Raw genomic sequence first — 18,901 nt, forward strand, 5'->3', positions numbered from 1 at the left:
CTTGATAGTAGCCACAGAATTGCTGACTTTGCGCTTAGTTCTGTTTTTCTATTGGTTATTTTGTTTGTATTATTTTATTCTGTACTGATACCACAAAAAAACATCCTATGTTGGTAATATGCGGTATATATGTTGCATCTTTATGCGTTATTTATTTTAAATTAAATGTATATATTGTATTTTATTATCTATTTTAGGTTTTTATTCTATCCCGTGTTTACACAATCTAAAATTACTAATATATATATTATTTTATTCTGTACTGACACCACAAGAAAAAAACATCCTATGTTGTCAATAAAAGCGTCTGGTACTGATATTATTTCAGTTTTTATTTCAGTTATATCCGGAAACTCGAATTCCTAAAGAAGACAAACGCATAAAAATTAATATATTCATTATATACTTTGACATTAAAGCAGTTTCTGATCAACATTGTAATCTCGATAGTAGCCACAGAATTGCCGACTTTGTGCTTAATTCTGTTTTTCTATTGGTTATTTTGTGTGTATTATTTTATTCTGTACTGACACCATAAGAAAAAACATCCTATGTTGTCAATAAAAGTGTCTGATACTGATATTATTTCAATTTTTATTTCAGTTATATCCGGAAACTCGAATTCCTAAAGAAGACAAAAACATAAAAATGAATATATCCATTATATACTTTGACATTAAAGCAGTTTCTGATCAACATTGTAATCTTGATAGTAGCCACAGAATTGCTGACTTTGCGCTTAATTCTGTTTTTCTATTGGTTATTTTGTTTGTATTATTTTATTCTGTACTGATACCACAAAAAAACATCCTATGTTGGTAATATGCGGTATATATGTTGCATCTTTATGCGTTATTTATTTTAAATTAAATGTATATATTGTATTTTATTATCTATTTTAGGTTTTTATTCTATCCCGTGTTTACACAATCTAAAATTACTAATATATATATTATTTTATTCTGTACTGACACCACAAGAAAAAAACATCCTATGTTGGCAATAAAAGTGTCTGGTACTGATATTATTTCAGTTTTTATTTCAGTTAAATCCGGAAACTCGGATTCCTAAAGAAGACAAAAACATAAAAATGAATATATCCATTATATACTTTGACATTAAAGCAGTTTCTGATCAACATTGTAATCTCGATAGTAGCCACAGAATTGCCGACTTTGTGCTTAATTCTGTTTTTCTATTGGTTATTTTGTGTGTATTATTTTATTCTGTACTGACACCATAAGAAAAAACATCCTATGTTGTCAATAAAAGTGTCTGATACTGATATTATTTCAATTTTTATTTCAGTTATATCCGGAAACTCGAATTCCTAAAGAAGACAAAAACATAAAAATGAATATATCCATTATATACTTTGACATTAAAGCAGTTTCTGATCAACATTGTAATCTTGATAGTAGCCACAGAATTGCTGACTTTGCGCTTAATTCTGTTTTTCTATTGGTTATTTTGTTTGTATTATTTTATTCTGTACTGATACCACAAAAAAACATCCTATGTTGGTAATATGCGGTATATATGTTGCATCTTTATGCGTTATTTATTTTAAATTAAATGTATATATTGTATTTTATCATCTATTTTAGGTTTTTATTCTATCCCGTGTTTACACAATCTAAAATTACTAATATATATATTATTTTATTCTGTACTGACACCACAAGAAAAAAACATCCTATGTTGTCAATAAAAGTGTCTGGTACTGATATTATTTCAGTTTTTATTTCAGTTATATCCGGAAACTCGAATTCCTAAAGAAGACAAACGCATAAAAATTAATATATTCATTATATACTTTGACATTAAAGCAGTTTCTGATCAACATTGTAATCTTGATAGTAGTCGCAGAATTGCTGACTTTGTGCTTGGTTCTGTCTTTCTATTGGTTATTTTGTGTGTATTATTTTATTCTGTACTGACACCACAAGAAAAAAAACATCCTATTTTGGCAATATGCGGTATATATGTTGTATCTTTGTGTTATTTATTTTAAATTAAATATATATTGTATTTTATTATCTATTTTAGGTTTTTATTATATCCCGTGTGCACACAATCTAAAATTCCTAATATATATACAGTATATATTATTGTTATATACTTTACCATTAAAGCAGTTTCTGATCAACATTGTAATCTTGATAGTAGTCGTAGAATTGCTGACTTTGTGCTTGGTTTTGTTTCTCTATTGGTAATTTTGTGTGTATTATTTTATTCTGTACTGACACCACAAGAAAAAATACATCCTGTGTTGTCAATAAAAGTGTTTGATTCTGATATTATTCAAATTTTTATATCGATTATATCCCGAAAACTCAAATTCCTAAAGAAGACAAACACATAAAAATGAATATATCCATTATATCCTTTGACATTAAAGCAGCTTCTGGTCAACAATGTTATCACATCTTAGCATCTTAGCTTAGCAGCCATTTTGCCATATTGAAATTATAAGATGAACCTCTGGGACAATTAGTTTTTATTAAATGAAAGTCTTTAAGCGAGACATTTTGTTAGGTTTCTGTGAAAATAAACTTGACCTAAAATCTAAAATTTTAAATGTATTAAACTTTTTATTTAAATTTAAACATTTAAGGTCACAATTGTATTTAGTTAATAACTGAACTCAATAATTGTTATATGTAAAGGTTGAATTAGTTTAATATTTTTACACATAGTTTGATATTCTGATTACAATAGTAGGTCTAAATCCAATATCCTTTAATCCGTAGTAGTACATTTATATATATAGAAATCTTTGTATCGTGGTGCATTTTTGAGTCGAGGCTGAGATGGAACATTGGCCTCCATTTTGTTTCAAGACCTTTTTATATAAATGGTTCAACCTGGAACCCACAGCAGCAGAACATTCTCACACCCATCACCTCATTAAACCCTTGGAAGAGAAGCCCAGACAGGTTAGTCTTAACAAGTAAAACTTTATTGGAATGATACATTTTGCAAAATATTACTTTATGTATATATATTTTTCAACATAACCATTGTGTTCTAAGGGTTCCTGTCAAGTTCTCCAGAGGGTTTTTTAAGACTGTAAAGGCAAGGATATACAATATTGTTTCCCAGGAGGTACAGCTCACTACACAATCACTGTACCTATCAGAAGATTACTGTTCTGCTGTCAATTTGGAACTTTTTTTTCTCCCCCCCCCCCCAAATATTTTTTGAAAAGACAATTAGAAAATATGCACGCTGATGTAAAAAGTCTAAATGTGACGACTTTGTGACAATAGAAGGCAAACGCAAAGGCTAAGCTGATAGAAAAGGGATGAAAACGGACGAAAAGAGGTTGTGAAATTAAAATACAAGCGTTGTAACGGCCTCTGTGTGGTGTTTGCCTTCTACCCCAACGACTCTGGTCGGAAAACAAATCAAAAACAAACAAACAAAAAAACAATATCACATGTGCTCTATTCAAACATCGACAGTGTCTTTCAAAGAATTAGCTCAAGGTTGTATTGGTGGACGATGTTTTTTTTTTTTTCTTTTCCGATAAAAATATTTAACTCTTAAACGCGCCTCAAGTCCAGTGGGAAAGTCTTGCTGCGACATGCAAGAAAAAAAACAAACGAAAAACAAAACAAACGAAAAAAAAAAAAGAAAAGCTCACCAGATAAACATATCTAATAAAAATACACATCAGAATTCCATCGAAAAAAAAAACCTCGCCATCCAGAACATTCAAAACTCAAAATGTATCCAGCGTTTTTTTTTTTCCTTTTTTTTGTAGTTTTTTTATCTCGTTTTACACGATGAGAAAAAAAAAAGAGAAAAAGTAGCCGACTGAAACCATTTAGAAAAACATTCGTCAAATGTTACAAGACGTCGAGTGATGTACATCAAACGGTTCACAGAAACATTTGAGTAAGAAGGGTCGGGGGGGGGGAGGGTCAGGGGTCAGGGGTCAGGGGTCACGACGACGAGGGGGAGGTCGGTGGGGAGGGGGGGTCTGTGGAAGGTGGAGGAGGGGGGGATGGTGGGCGTTCCTTCATGAAAACTTAACGTTCAGTCAACGACCCCGACGATAAATGGCTGCGATTGTCTTGCGTCTAAAGAAAATTCAGGTTTGCGGGAAAAAAAAAGGGGGGAAAAAAAAATCTTGTAATTTTGATGGAGTGGAGAAAACGAGGAGAAAAAAAAAACTGCTTGTTTCGTCGAAGAGATTTTTTTTTGTCGTTTATTCACAGAATCCGCTGAAGTCGTGGATGGACGCTCTCATATATATTAATATAACATGTATACGATAAAACAAAAAAAGTCAGGAGTGTGAGCACGTTTTTTTTTTTTTCACCCACCAGTCGGCGCTAAAGAGTACACGGTTAGACGTTAAAAAAAAAAGAAAAAAAGGTAGCTGAGGAAAAAAAAAAAAAGGTGATGCGTTGACTGCCATCTATCCAACCAAAGAGCACACTGTAGGCAGCGAGTGCGACGACGACCTACACAAAAAAAAAACACGCGACACTGAGCAGACGAAAAGGCAGAGTTTTCAAGCTTCAAACCAAAAAAACAAAAAACAAACAAAAACAAAAACCTGGCACGAGGCTCGGCGCCACTTTTCAAACCGTCGTGATAGGCACATCTGTTGGACTTGGTATTGCTTGGACAGAGTGAGGATGGAGAGAAGATGGTTGTGGGGGGAGGAGGACGACAACTCTGAGACCCCTCGGTACCTCGAGAAACAAAAACCAAAAAAAAAAAAACCTGCGAAGACTGAAAATCCGTAAGATACAAGCTGAACAGACCCCCTCGCCCCCCCCCTCGCGGATCGACCTCTTCTCCTCCTTGCCACAAACGGGGGGAAGAAAAATGGTAACAGTAGAGAAACGATCAGGAAAAGAAAAGAAAAAAGGCAACACTTGCTGGTTCTGTTGGAGCTCTCCTCACTTCCTGTTCAACTAGCGTGGGGGGGTAGGTGGGACGGGGGGGTGGGGTGTGGTCGGGAGGGGAGGGGGGGGGGTTACAATGTCAAAAATAAGCAAGTTAGCAGTCCACCCTGGTGCTTTTTCTTTTCTCTCTCTTTCCTTCAGATCCCCGTGAGCTTCCTAAAATCCCCGTCTCTCTCGCTGCTACTTGGGGTCGCGACCTAGAACTCGGCGAACTCCTTTGCGCATTTCTCCGTGAAGGAGACTCGGATCTCCTCCTCCTCGTAGTCGTCGAAGTTGCTCGTGTCGCCGGGGCCTTTGCACTTGGGAATAAAAGGAGCTTCGACCTGGAAAAAAACGAGCAAGACCACGTCGTCAGGAAAAAAGAACTGGTCGTGGTTTCATTTCATGGGTCGCACAGGTAGAGGCGAAAGAAAATATCGATGCGCTTAAATATCGCGATACTGTATCGATATTCAACAGAACTGTATTTTCTTGGCTTTATAATATTTTTTTACTTGATGGTTTATATTTAAATAATTTGTTAGGTGTAAATAAATTTTCACCGTCATCCGAACCTAATAGAACAATGAACTGAATGCAAGATCATGGCGATGACTGAGGACTAGAGGATACTGTCACCGATTTTTGCGCTTAGTTCTGTTTTTCTATTGGTTATTTTGTTTGTATTATTTTATTCTGTACTGATACCACAAAAAAAAACATCCTATGTTGGTAATATGCGGTATATATGTTGCATCTTTATGCGTTATTTATTTTAAATTAAATGTATATATTGTATTTTATTATCTATTTTAGGTTTTTATTCTATCCCGTGTGTACACAATCTAAAATTCCTAATATATATACAGTATATATTATTGTTATATACTTTACCATTAAAGCAGTTTCTGATCAACATTGTAATCTTGATAGTAGTCGTAGAATTGCTGACTTTGTGCTTGGTTCTGTTTCTCTATTGGTTATTTTGTGTGTATTATTTTATTCTGTACTGATACCACAAGAAAAAATACATCCTGTGTTGTCAATAAAAGTGTTTGATTCTGATATTATTCAAATTTTTATATCGATTATATCCCGAAAACTCAAATTTAACAACTGGTCGTGGTTTCATTTCATGGGTCGCACAGGTAGAGGCGAAAGAAAATATCGATGCGCTTAAATATCGCGATACAGTATCGATATTCAACAGAACTGTATTTTCTTGGCTTTATAATATTTTTTTACTTGATGGTTTATATTTAAATAATTTGTTAGGTGTAAATAAATATTCATCGTCATCCGAACCTAATAGAACAATGAACTGAATGAAAGATCCTGGCGGTGACTGAGGACTAGAGGATACTGTCACCGATTTTAAAGCTGTTTTTTAAACTTTTTTCTTTTTAAATATGTAAATCCTGCAACACCAGAGTCAAGTACTCGACAATACTACAAATATATTCATGATCCTATAGTATCGAAATACATTGTATCGTTGTCGATGTATCGTGATACGTATCGCTAATTCTTGGCAATACACAGCCCTACATACGAGATTACTCTCTTAAAAATAATAAATAAAGTACAATTACATCATTTAAACATGTGTTTATGTTAATATTCTGAATCTACAAATACAAAATAATAATATAAAAGTAAAAAATAATTATTTTAGCTTATCTATGTTATATAATTTGTTCATATTCTTACTTTAAGTATTGGGTTTAAAATATATATTTTCTAATTTACCCAAATATATTGAAGTACGTGTATCTATTTGTGTCCGAAATTCAAAGCTCGGAAGCTTAAAAAATGAACAGCTCTGGAGTGCAGTTCTCACCTTCCTCTGGTAGATGGCGATCCAGTCCGTGGTGGCGAACCACTTGTGACCCTTGATATCGTTGACTCCGTTCCTGAGGTTACCGAAGCGCTTGGTCAGGTCCACCTGCAGCAGGTTTCTCAACAAGTCCTTAAGGTCAGAACTGAAGTGGGAGGGAAAGCGAACCTGACGGGGAAAAAAAAAAAAAGTTGCTGAAGCTGCAAAGTCATTTTCATTTCGTTGCTTGTGCCGCTTCCATCAAGACGTACCTTCCCTGATACAATCTTCTCGTAGATCTGAATGGGCTGGTCGGCGAAGAATGGAGGGTAACCGGCCGCCATCTCATAGATCAGCACCCCCAGAGCCCACCAGTCCACCGCTTTGTTGTAACCCTGGAGGACAAACACGTCAGATCCTTAGACACGTTTATAAAGCGTCCCAAAGTATTTAGTGCAGGGTCAAAGTACCGCTCGCTTGGCAGTACTTTTGAAAGTGTATTATCTCGATATTGTAACCTATGAAGACGCCAGTGTTTTTATTTCTCAGCTTTCAAATCATGTTTAAGTTTTATCATGGTTATTTTATAGGTTTATATTTCAATAAAGTGTGTATAATATTGGTTTTATTTACAATTAACAAGCAAATATTCACAGCGTTTTTTTGTGTGTTGCAGTTAAACATCCGGCCTCTAGATGGCAGTCAGCACATCCTCGGCGGTGAAAGCTACAACAAAATCTTGTGAGATATGGCCAGGACTGAGGACGAGAGGATACAGTCGATTCCAGCAGTTTTATAGCTGATGTTTGGACATATTATAGTTTTAAATAAATAAAAACAGTCGTCAAGAGTCATGTGGTCTGTAAATTCTGCAACACCAGAGTCAAGTACTCGACAATACTACCAAAATATCCTTGTTACTACAGTATCACGTTAAACCATATCATTGCCCCTGTATTTAGATATGCATAATATCTCCAGAATGAGACAATGAACTATTAGATTAGTAAAAAAATGATTGTTGCATGCTGGCCTAGTAGTCGATACTACCGCCTCACAGCTAGATGGCGGCAGTTTCCATTTACAGATTGAAGCAACACACATCCATTTCTATAGGAGACAGTTTTCACCCCATCAAAAAAACAATACTTTATTAATCACTTGGGAAGGTTCCTTTAGGAAACTAAGTGTTACATTGTTGTGTAGTACTGTAGTAACTTCCACTTAAAGTTGTACAGCCTTCCCTCGTTTATTGAGGGGGTTACGTTCTGAAAACCGCCAACGTAAAACAAATAATCTGAGATGTAGTGACTGTTAATTTTAATGTAATTCGTTTTTCACTAGTTTAAATAAACAACAATATATTGAATTTGCGCAGTCAAACCTTGCATATGAGGTTCAATCCCGCTCAACCACCTCAGTAAACATGACATGAGCGGCTGCTATAATGCTTTGCCGCCCAGTCAACCAATCGCAGCAGTCGATCATTTTGACTAGGGCTGAACAATTAATTAAATTAATATAATTGCCAAAAAAATGTGCAATTAAATATGTGTTTTCTTCTTCAATGTCCTCTTTTTTTTAATGCATTTTTCTCTATTACAATAAATAATTCACTTTACAGTAAAATACATTTCTTTGTGATTGTTATTATTAAGTTTTAAAGCCATTTTTAAAATCAAGGCAAAATAATCATACATTGGAATAAAAGGGTGAATGTTAAATTAGTTACTTTAATTACAGTTGTAAATAAACATAATATATTCACTGCCAATACTTCATGAAACTCTTGCAAAAAGTGCCAAAAAAGTGTGAAGTAAACATTTATATTTATTAGTCAATCATAAATCACACAGACTTCAGTGCAGAGTAAAGAAAAGTGCAAACACTGGTCACTTATTCTGTCTTTTAACTGCACATTTTTGCACAGTTACTCTTGTTACCTTTTCATATTTAAGTGCATCTACTGTCGTACACATTAATATATGTAATTTACACAATTTCAACTGTGTGTTTATACAAGGTAATAAACTTTGGATTAGCACAAACACACAGAACTCAACCAGTAAAGTACTATATATTTGAACATGCATTCCTGTGGAGGAAGCACTTGTTCATGTCCATCACCTACCTTACTGAGGATGATCTCGGGCGCCAGATACTCTGGAGTGCCGCAAAGTGTCCAGGTCCGACCTTTCACTCTTTTTGCAAATCCAAAATCTGTGACCTAAAAAAAACCCAAAAAACACAAGAGAGTGAGCACCTCCTTCGCAGAAGCATTCCTAGACGCCGGCGCCGTGCTTGCCTGTATGTAACCCTGCTGGTCGATGAGCAGGTTCTCTGGCTTCAGATCTCTGTAGATCAGATCCAGCGAGTGAAGGTATTCAAAGGTGAGTACAATCTGGGCGGCGTAGAAGCGGGCGTGCGGCTCACTGTGGAGGAGAAACTCTAGTCAGGAACCGATCGTCGACTCAACAAAGTCGCTGTAAAACTTGTGGTACCTGAATCTACCGATTCTCCTCAAGTGTGAGAACATCTCTCCTCCGGGTACGTACTCCATGATCATGTAGAGATTCGTGTTGTCCTGCTCGGCGAAGGAAACACCTGGTCAACCAACTTGATCACGAGGAGCTAAAAAATAAAAAAAAGGTGGGTACTGACCTTAAACGAGTGCTCCAGTCGCACCAGGAAGGGAAAGCTAACCGCTTGCAGGATACGTTTCTCGTTCAGCGTGTGTTCTATTTGTTTCAGCTTCACCACCTGCCGACAAATTATGGGAACATTCCTTCAAAGCTTGTAAAAAATAAATTGGAAGAAAAAGTCAAGCGTGCATTCCGCTGTAGTGCAGGAGGCTCTCGTTATATCGTAGGAAGTGGGTTCAACCGAGGCCACGTCATGTGTCTATATCAGACATTAAAAAACAATAAATATGGCCCTTTGACTGCATTCAATCGGCCCTGATGAGGTCTGAGTAGAAATTATCCTATAGAACATGTAGACAAAATTACTGACAGATAACAATAATATTTTCTATTAATCATTGTATTTACTCTAAACGCAGTTCTATATATATATCTCTTATGTTTTATTTGTCCTCTTGGTAAATATTTCTAACCAGTCAAAATACATTTAGAGAATATTGTAAACATATTTAGAAAGAAAAGTTATTTTATATTTTAATTATTATTGATCTTTTTATGAAATGGTTATAAATGTTTTAAGGTTTTTTTTATTCAAGTTTTTCTATCATACATGGCTCTTCGTTCCTTTAAATGGTTTGACGGCCCCTCCCAACACTCACGGTATATAATGCGGCCCCTGAGAAGATGTAATTGCCCACCGTTGGCCTATGTATTCTTTAGGGGTTTTATTTAACTTACAATATATCCCTTTTAAGAAGTGTCTTAAAGTCAAGTATGCAAGACAGATCAGTGTTAATACCAGGACAAACAGTCATTTCTACTAATGAAATATATCTTTCAAATAGTTTCTTAAAAAGAATGAAGTAATAATTTAATTGCCGACAATAAACCAGAAAAAAACCCCAGTAAATTGGTATTTTCAGCTTAGAATTAACTTTTCATCACTTCAAGGCTTTCCTGGCTTAAAATAACACTCAAAACAGACTTACTGGAGGTAAAATGATTCAATATATATTATCTAAAATGTCATGACAGCTTTTAACAAATTTCTATTTAAATGGACCGTAACAATATGACTTTGAAAATTATGAATCAAATGATTAACTGGAAAACGTCAAACTATTGTCCTGGTGTGAACATAAGCTAGAGATCGAGCGAAGAGTCCCACCTTCTGTTTGTCGAGTATTTTCATGGCGAAGTGTTGGCCACTGTCTTTGTGTTTAACAAGCATTACTCTGCCGAATGAACCGGTTCCTAAAGTCTTCAAGCGGTCAAAGTGGTCCAACGCTGCAGTTTGCTGAGGGACAGACAAAAGTTGAGAGTTAAATTACTTTATTTAGTCGACATCTTTCACATCGCAGTCCGTTTGACACATGATGTGTCCACCAGAGGGCGCGCTGTCCTTCAAAATTAATTCAGAGGGTACTTGTCTGGGTAAACTGACAAAATAAGTAGAAATAGTGTGTAATAAAGTCATACTGCGTTTAGTTCTCACCTGTGCCGGATTCTCCCATTTCTTTAGAAAATCTTCTTTGGCTTTGGCAAGAAATTCCTTCACTGTTAAGAGAGAAAACAGAAAAATTTAGATCATTCAACTTTAGATTCATTGATTTTGATCAAAGAAATAGAATAAGAAGTTTTTTTATTTGCGGATATAATCCCAAATTTGCTGATTTTTGTTGTTGTGTATTTATATGCAATTATGATAAAGTAAGAGATACAAGTTTAAAATGTTAAAGTGAAGGTGACAGCAAAACAAAACACTGTGGCAGCCACACTCGGCGCCATCTTGTGACGTAATAGTAAATTGCAAACTACAGAACTGCTTTTCCATCCAGTCTACTCGTCTAGAAAACACAGATCGGGGGCCACAATAAATCTATAAAAATGATATATCTGATGGCTAAAAATGCAACTATTATTTATTTATCTAATTCAAGGCATCAAAGATTTTCGTTTGAGGACTTTATCCCCTCTATTCTGTTCTTTATATCTTATGAAAATAATATTATTCATATTTCTAACATTTATTTTTAAAATATACAATAAAAATAACTACATTGCTTTATTTACCTTTATTTTATGATTTCACCTAATCTTTTGCATTTGATTGATTTTAGTTGTTGTAAGAACATACTGTATATGAAGTACAAAAAAATGTCTTTAAATAAAATTAATCGTTATATAATATGCAACAAAATAACAGCTTAAGCTTATTTAAAATGTCCTTTTTATCCTCCCCAGACCCAATTATATTAAAGCTCATTTTATTTGTCCCTCTCGCTCTTTCTTTTGGTCTGTCGGGCCCCCCCAACAACAGTCATAGTATACCCCGAGTAAATCTAATTGCTCACCCCTGGTCTAGAACTTGGTCTACTCCTAATACAGATAATACAGACAGACGAGAATCCACAGTGCAAACATTTTTTTTTTACGTTGCACACAATTGTATTGATGGTTGGGTCGTGGCCCCCGGAGCAAAAAGGATTTGTTCGATATGATCCAAATTAAAGCGATCCTTCATACAAATTATAGGCGACAACCGGAAAAGACAAATGTTATCTAAAGACAAGATGTTCTTATGGTCTTTTCTAATGGATATATTTTACAACGACAAACTTCCTTTTACTCTTCCGTCACCAGTGACATTCAGAACGAGTTTGTTAGGTTTGCTTTCTGACTCTTCTTATCTTTATAGGGTGAAACTTTTGGGAACAGATAATGTGTCCTTCCTCTTTTCTGCCCAGGCTTATACAAGGACAGCCTTCAGCAGGGTTTCATGTCCAAAAGTCGGCGTCAACTTGAGACGCTCGATACGATTCGAAATCGCTTCACAAACTGGACCCCAAAGATTTGTTTATGAACAAGTAACCAGACCTAATCCCGGTCGAGCTAATGTGATTTCCGGGGCTAATTCCCCCCGAAGATTAGCAGCTGCAACAATAGTAGTACAGAGAAGCAATCTGGAACGGCAAAGATCAAGGTTTGCGAAATCGTGTCAACACGCAGATAGATAGGTCAACGGCGAAAACACCGTGTTGCTCAACCCTACCCGCCGACAGATAGTCCCGACAACAACAACAACAACATGGAGGGATTGAAATTCACCTCAATGGAGCCACAGAATGGTAGAGATTCTTACCATCTGGAACCACTATGGGTACCTCGGCTGCTGCTGCTGCTGCTGCTGCTGCAGCATCTGCCGAGCGCGACTCAGTGGAGCGCGACTCAGTGGAGCGCGAGGACGACTCCCTCTTCCCTGCGTGCCGACGGGAGCTCTTCCTGTCACACATCGGCCCGGCTTTAGAGTCTCCCCTTCGTCTTCCTCACAGACTCATGACCCCCCGACTCCTTCGACGTCCCTCGACGGATCCTTTTCGATAAGTCTTTTTAAAACGGCCGGTCTCGCTAATCGATTGGCGGCGGGGACGAGAAAGCGCGCCGGGGCCTCTAGTGGCACACATCAATTGGACCCCTTCGCTCGGTTCGTATCAATATTTATTCTGTTCCCTCTCCCTCGCTCGTGTCCGACACGGACGCATGCAGAGGATACATATTGATCTGGACATCGCAGGGACACCAGGGGAGGAGCGTCAAAACATCAGCTGGTATATTTATCTAGCCCAGAGAGGAAGTTCTACCAAAAGTAGGTCTTGGCGAACCCCTTGTAAAAGAAAAAAAAAAAACTATATTTAGTCATGCTCATCTGAAATCCTCCAAAAATATATCCACAGGTATTCCTCACCGGGATATAATTCTCACACAAGTTAGGCTTAAAGTCCATGCAGCGCTGGAGCTGAATTGATCTCCTAAAAAAGAAAAAAATCAATCTGTCCCCCCGGGCCCTGATGGCCCACTCTGACGCAGGGGACATGGGTTTTTTTTATATTAGAACGCGCTGACCGACATTCAAAAGGCACCGCTCGCCAATCGGGTCTCGGTCGACACCAGCAGGACCCGAAGTCCCGGAAAAAAAAGAGCAACGAGGAGTGGACGGAGGAGCGAAGAGGTACTAAGATCTACTCAACTTATGCTGGTACAAACAGAATCTGGGGAGTTTAACAATCTTAGGAATTAAGTAAAAATGTTTAATCTACTATTTACATGTCAGCAGCTCAAAATATGTTGCTATAGCAACAAAAAACAACCATAGGCTATGTTTCAATTTCAATCTGGCGACACGATACGATATATTGCGATATTGTAGTAACTAGGGCTGCACGATATATCGAGGAAATATCCATATTGCGATGTTGCCACGTGCGAGATATGCATATCGAAAACATGTGCGATAATTTCTAATTCTTCATTGATCAATCAGTCAAATCGAGCATTTCTTAAAGCACTTTGACCGATCAGTGTCACGTTCTGTAAAGTTGTCCATTTGTACTTCTATGTCTCGTTGTTTTAACGTCTCGGTCTGTCTGTCAGCCGTGCGGAGCAGCTTGCTAGGCTTGGTTGCTATGACGACGCATCTATATACTTATATATATATATATATATATATGATTCCAATGATTAAGTCAACATTATCACCAACAAGAACGTTTGTTATTGTTGACTTTCATGAAGTCGACTGAAAGTTTCTCTCGTCTCTACAGAAGAGCAGACAAGTTTACCGCTTCGTTTGGTTTGGTCTTTCTCGTTTCTACGATCTGCTCATATTCTTGGTCTTGACGCGTCTTTGGATGTTTAATAAAGTTAGCGGTGTTGAATCTTGTCGCGTGATTTTCTCCTCCAAACATCCGCACGCATCTATTGAATATCTGAGTATCGGGAATAAAAACAACCCGATATTTAACGTTATATATTCACAAAATCCATAATTGAATTTTGGATTTTACTTTTACAAAAATATTGGTATAATATTTTGCATTGATCTCAATGTATTGTTGTGCATTTTTTTCACAAGCCAGTTGTTTCAAATTGTTTCTCGTTTATGGGTTAACATAGCAACAAAAGTGCTACAATAACACTCAAAGATGATTAAGAAAGTGGCAAGAAAATGACCCTAAAAAACTATGAATTTGTTTGTACTATTTTCTAAACAAAGTGTATTCTTATTAATGACATAGCAAGTTTAAATATACTGCATGTATTATTAATTCGACTTTGTTAAGATCAAGCTTGTACCAATAGGAAGTTATTTGAAGCGGACCATCATTGTAACATGAGGCTTCTTCGCACGAATAGTTGCGTTTGTTGGCCTGAATGAGGGCAGGAGTGAACTAGACGTTATAGTTATTAGTCACTTGCGTCACTCTTTTGTAGCCAAAGGCAGAAAATAAGTCCGTTCTGCTGGGATGACCAATATGTTCATTTGTGTTTAAAGCAGCGGAGCAGTTTTTTGGAATTCCAAAAAAAAAAAACATCATCCAAGTTATTGAACATAAAATCATCCTAATGTTTTCCTCCAACAAATGGTATTGACGTCCAAAACCTCCATTTTAAAGTGAGAGTAATTGAAAGTGAAAAAGGGAAGCAGAAAACAATAAAACAAACTAAAGAAAAAAAAAGATAGTTTTGACTGGAACAAAAGAAACAAATACTAGTTATTTGAACAAGACCGAGGGCCGACAGGACAACACTGACCACAGCGCCAACCCCTCAGCTATCCTCCTCTCCAGCTCCGAAATGAAAACTCACTGCTGCAGCAAGCCTCTAGCTCCTCCTCTGGTGGATCGCCGGTGTCTCCCAAACAGGGCCCGGCTCGATGAAACAGCCTCCCTGCCAGTCTGTGAATCACAGACATCACACACAGACGGACAGGGGGAGCCTGTGGTTCGAACGCTGCACTCTTGTCCTCGAGTGCCGCCTGAAGGCAAAATCCTTATTCTCCCGACAAAAAAAAACAAAAACTACACTGAACGCCGTCGCCCCCTTCTCCGGCTAATATAAAGCCTCAGTTGATCATGGGCTGGACCTTCCTTGCTACTAGACTTCCTGCCGTTCGTCCGCCCCACTTCTTCCTGTTCGCCGAGACTTTATTATCCTCCACTTTTCCTGAACATAACTTGGAAAAACAAAAGAGATCAATACTGAACGTCCCAATCGTTTTAGATTCCGTAAAGTAAATGCTCTGCTAAAACAAAAAAAGCCTCATCCACGGTCCGGTAAATAATACCTCTGACTGAATGTGAACCCTGGAACTTTAGCCCGCACAAATCTCTGGGGAAAAAAGGGAGGGTCCGAAACAATCGGCTTGATAAAAACGTGCAACCAATCTCCCTCTCCGCGAATTCACTCGTGTAACCAAGGAGACACTTCAATTTGAAGAAGTTCTTTAAATACCCCTTTTCATGAGCGTTTACAGGTTGAGGTTTACTACGAGAGGCCGCTTTCACGGCTACTCTCGACCATCTGCGCGAAGCCGGCGCTCATTTCACAGCTACCTGTTCGGTCTTAACATAGTGCAGCGTTATTTATGGTGTCATGGACAAAGATGTTGCACTCCGTTTATCCCGAGACTTCTTTCAAGTGAACACAATTCATGGAGGAAAGAAAAAAAAAAAAGAGCGTATCATTGTTTAACAGTAGTAACATGATAGCAGTTTTACCTTACCTTACCTTAGAATGAAGATTATACACTTAATTATTAATTAAATATATAGATAATGGGTGCAGCTTTATTTAGAAAGCAGAGCCGTGTTGAGGACAGTTATTGAATTATACATGTTGGATCGCAATGTATATTCCGATGTTGTGTTTGCAACACTGGCAAAAAAAGTTTCTGATTCTCATGAATAGAGATTTAACAACATTAATGCAGAAAATATTTCTGTTATCAAATTTTTTTAAAGGGTTGATGGTAGGGCTGCACGATATATCGAAAATATATCGATATCGCGATGTTGGCACGTGCGATAAGCATATCCAAAACATGTGCGATAATTTATCATTTTTTTATTGATCAATCAATCAGTCAAATCAATCATTTCTTAAACCCGCACTTTAACCAATCAATGTCACGTTCAGTGAAGTTGTCAATTTGTACTTCTATGTCTCGTTGTAGTTCACGTCTCTGTCCGTCTGCGAGCTGTGCGGCGCAGCTTGCTAGGCTCGGTTGCTATGGCGACGCGTATTGCGGGCGCGGCGACTTAGCGCGGCTCAGTATATACACGGAAGTAAGACTAACTTATGAGCGCTACTTAAACACGGGTGATCCAGTTAGACGCTCATCTCTTTCGACCCCCTTTGCCGAAGCAACATATTGTGAGAACTTTACGTCTCGTCTCAGTTGTTTTCTTGAAATCGCGGAACACAATGTAAACCTGTCGCTAATGAGCTAAGTTGTTAGCGTCAGGTCATTTATAAACTGTTATGCGTGTGTGTACAACGAGGATTTATTATTGATTTGGTGATATCGCGACATGGTAGAGATACAGCAACTAATGTACATAGTCCCTACTATACATAAATGCTAGATTTATACATACGATTATAAAGTTGCAGGTTGGGTGTTGATGTTGAAGAGAGGAACTTGGTTTGTTCCGGTTCTGTACGCCATTGGTCGCAGATAACATCAGACCATGTTTAGTTTTACATAAAAGGGAGGTCGCTCATGAGTCGCAACAACATCAAAAATAATGTACGTGATGAATAGAGAAAACAAATGAAAATCAAGTTAAAAATAACAATAATGTTAAGAGTATGTGACTTTTTCCCGTAAAAATGGTCTTGTCCGTGTCCAACAAGTTGAAATCCCCATTAATTTCCAGAACCATTCAAATTAGACCGGAGGTCAACAGCAGAAACGCTTTGAGTCTCCGATGGATGACAAAGGGACACAAATAAACAAATAAATATACACTTATAAAAAGCCGACCCCTTCACAAGCAGGACCAGGTGTTCAGAATCAAACTTAAACATTAAGTCAGAGAAAAAAAGAGCATTTAAAGATACAATGATTTTTAAATCATCATAAGGACACACTTATATACTGTATTTGCACTCTTGTACAAGCTGGACACACACACACCGCCTTGTTCTGAATATTGCTCATCACATGATGTTCAAGAGACTTCTCAACTCCAAGTGTCTGCCCCGAGAGGATCACCCTGCTCGCATCATATGACCCGTCCCGGTGGCTCTTTTCCTTCTCTAATAACAAAACCCTGCCCGGCCTCTGTGCAGCATAAAACACTCTTAGGACATTCTTATTGTGTCAACTTCTTGGAAGAGCTTGGAACTTCTACTTGCAAGGGGGGGAAAAAAAATCTATTATTGTTTGAAATAAAATAAAAAATCCACAACAGACAATCTTTGATGGTTTAAAAAAACCTCTGGAAAAAAAAACAACCCTCAAGGCATACATCACAAGTTTAACCACAGGAGTGGAGAAAATTAGAAATGACACCTTTTTTTGTGTGTTGTTGCTAGATTGATAAAGCTTCACAACAATATATTTCTATAAAGTTAGATTTTCAGTCTATTTTATCAGCTATTCCAGTGATTTATTCATAAAAGTGACATAACTTTTGACCAATTGTAGTGTCATAACATGAACCATAATACGGTTGTTCATGCAACATCCAGCTGCACAGACTACTTGTTTTTGATGACATTCAAGATAACATTTTGACAGGTGAATTATTTGATTTTTTTGGTCATTTTTGTTTTGTTTTTACTCACCGCTCTCCATCTCGTTGCCCTTCTTGGCGGTGGGCGTGTTGCCCATGGTGGCAGCCGGATTTGGGGGTCCGTAGGCTTTTAGGTTTTGTGTCCCCCCCCACCCCACAATACAAGTCGTCGAGATAACGCTAACTTCACCCCCTCCTGTCAGTTAACTTCTATCCAACATCCTTGACCAAGGCGTGCTAACGTGTCCTAGCTAACGCTTTTTTTTTAGCAACAAACCTAGCAAGTGGGTGTTCGCACTGGTAACGTCCCAAAAAAATGTCCCCAAAAGCGGATCCGGATCAAAAACGCGATTTCGATTCGCCTCACCGAAATTCTCCTGACTTTTTTTTTAAAAAGATGGCTCGGTGTAATCCAGGAGCAACACCCGAAGCATATGTTTCGAAGCCGCCTTCGGCCTGTCAGAACCAGAATGCTATGTCGTTAGCCGTTAGCACATCTCGTAGTCGTGCTAGCTGCACGGACAGAGGCCTGTACTGGAGGAGGAAAGGGGGGGGGAAACCTGGATTAAATAAAAATATATCCCGGGTATTCGTAGGTTGTCTTAGGTGGTCAAATAGTCCATCTACTTCGACGCCATACGCGGAAGAGAGATGGTTTCCTTCGGAGCGAAGATTCCTCAGATCAACAGAGCCTTTCCATTAATCTTCAGACCGCAAGGGAAACTCCAGTCAACCATCCAAGCCGAGCCCCTCCCCCCCGGTCACCCCTGATTGGCCGCGGAGAAAGATGCCCATTTCCGATTGGCTATAGGCTACTCTTGTGATGCTGGGATTGGTCAAGACAGAAGAAGGAAAACTTGTCCCGCCCCCCTGAGGATGTTCCCGTTGTCTATTTGATACATTTTTTTTTTTTAAAGCAAAATCTTAATTTAAGAACATTATCACGACATTAAGCAATTT

General features: G+C 37.7%; 1 protein-coding gene across 3 annotated transcripts; it reads right to left on the minus strand.

The window, feature by feature from the left end:
• Positions 1-2,940: 2,940 nt before the first annotated feature.
• On the minus strand, positions 2,941-18,650 carry prkacaa (protein kinase, cAMP-dependent, catalytic, alpha, genome duplicate a). 3 transcript variants are annotated; one of them, XM_087810121.1, is made up of 10 exons: positions 17,994-18,650; positions 10,858-10,919; positions 10,531-10,659; positions 9,382-9,480; positions 9,222-9,304; positions 9,026-9,152; positions 8,852-8,947; positions 6,993-7,115; positions 6,745-6,909; positions 2,941-5,248 (listed from the first exon to the last, which is right to left on the minus strand). In XM_087810121.1, exons 1-10 carry the CDS (start codon positions 18,037-18,039, stop codon positions 5,123-5,125), a joined length of 1,056 nt encoding a protein of 351 aa, XP_087666247.1. In that variant the 5' UTR covers positions 18,040-18,650; the 3' UTR covers positions 2,941-5,122. The 3 variants fall into 3 exon arrangements, with proteins under 3 accessions (XP_087666247.1, XP_087666246.1, XP_087666245.1); XM_087810120.1 differs by lacking the exon at positions 17,994-18,650 and adding an exon at positions 15,009-15,143; XM_087810119.1 differs by lacking the exon at positions 17,994-18,650 and adding an exon at positions 12,505-12,655.
• Between the last annotated feature and the right edge of the window lie 251 nt (positions 18,651-18,901).

The sequence above is a fragment of the Callionymus lyra genome, chromosome 15, assembly GCF_982586985.1.
Source record: "Callionymus lyra chromosome 15, fCalLyr1.hap1.1, whole genome shotgun sequence".
NCBI classification, from domain to species: domain Eukaryota; kingdom Metazoa; phylum Chordata; class Actinopteri; order Syngnathiformes; family Callionymidae; genus Callionymus; species Callionymus lyra.

What these genes read in the sequence shown, in the direction of transcription:
- prkacaa (XM_087810119.1), bottom strand. Translation starts at nt 12,655, where the DNA reads ATGTGTGACAGGAAGAGCTCCCGTCGGCACGCAGGGAAGAGGGAGTCG. An exon ending in AATGGGAGAATCCGGCACAG is followed by an intron (nt 10,660 to 10,857) that starts GTGAGAACTAAA and finishes TCTGTCCCTCAG; the next exon opens with CAAACTGCAGCGTTGGACCA. An exon ending in GACTGGAGCACTCGTTTAAG is followed by an intron (nt 9,305 to 9,381) that starts GTCAGTACCCAC and finishes TTCGCCGAGCAG; the next exon opens with GACAACACGAATCTCTACAT.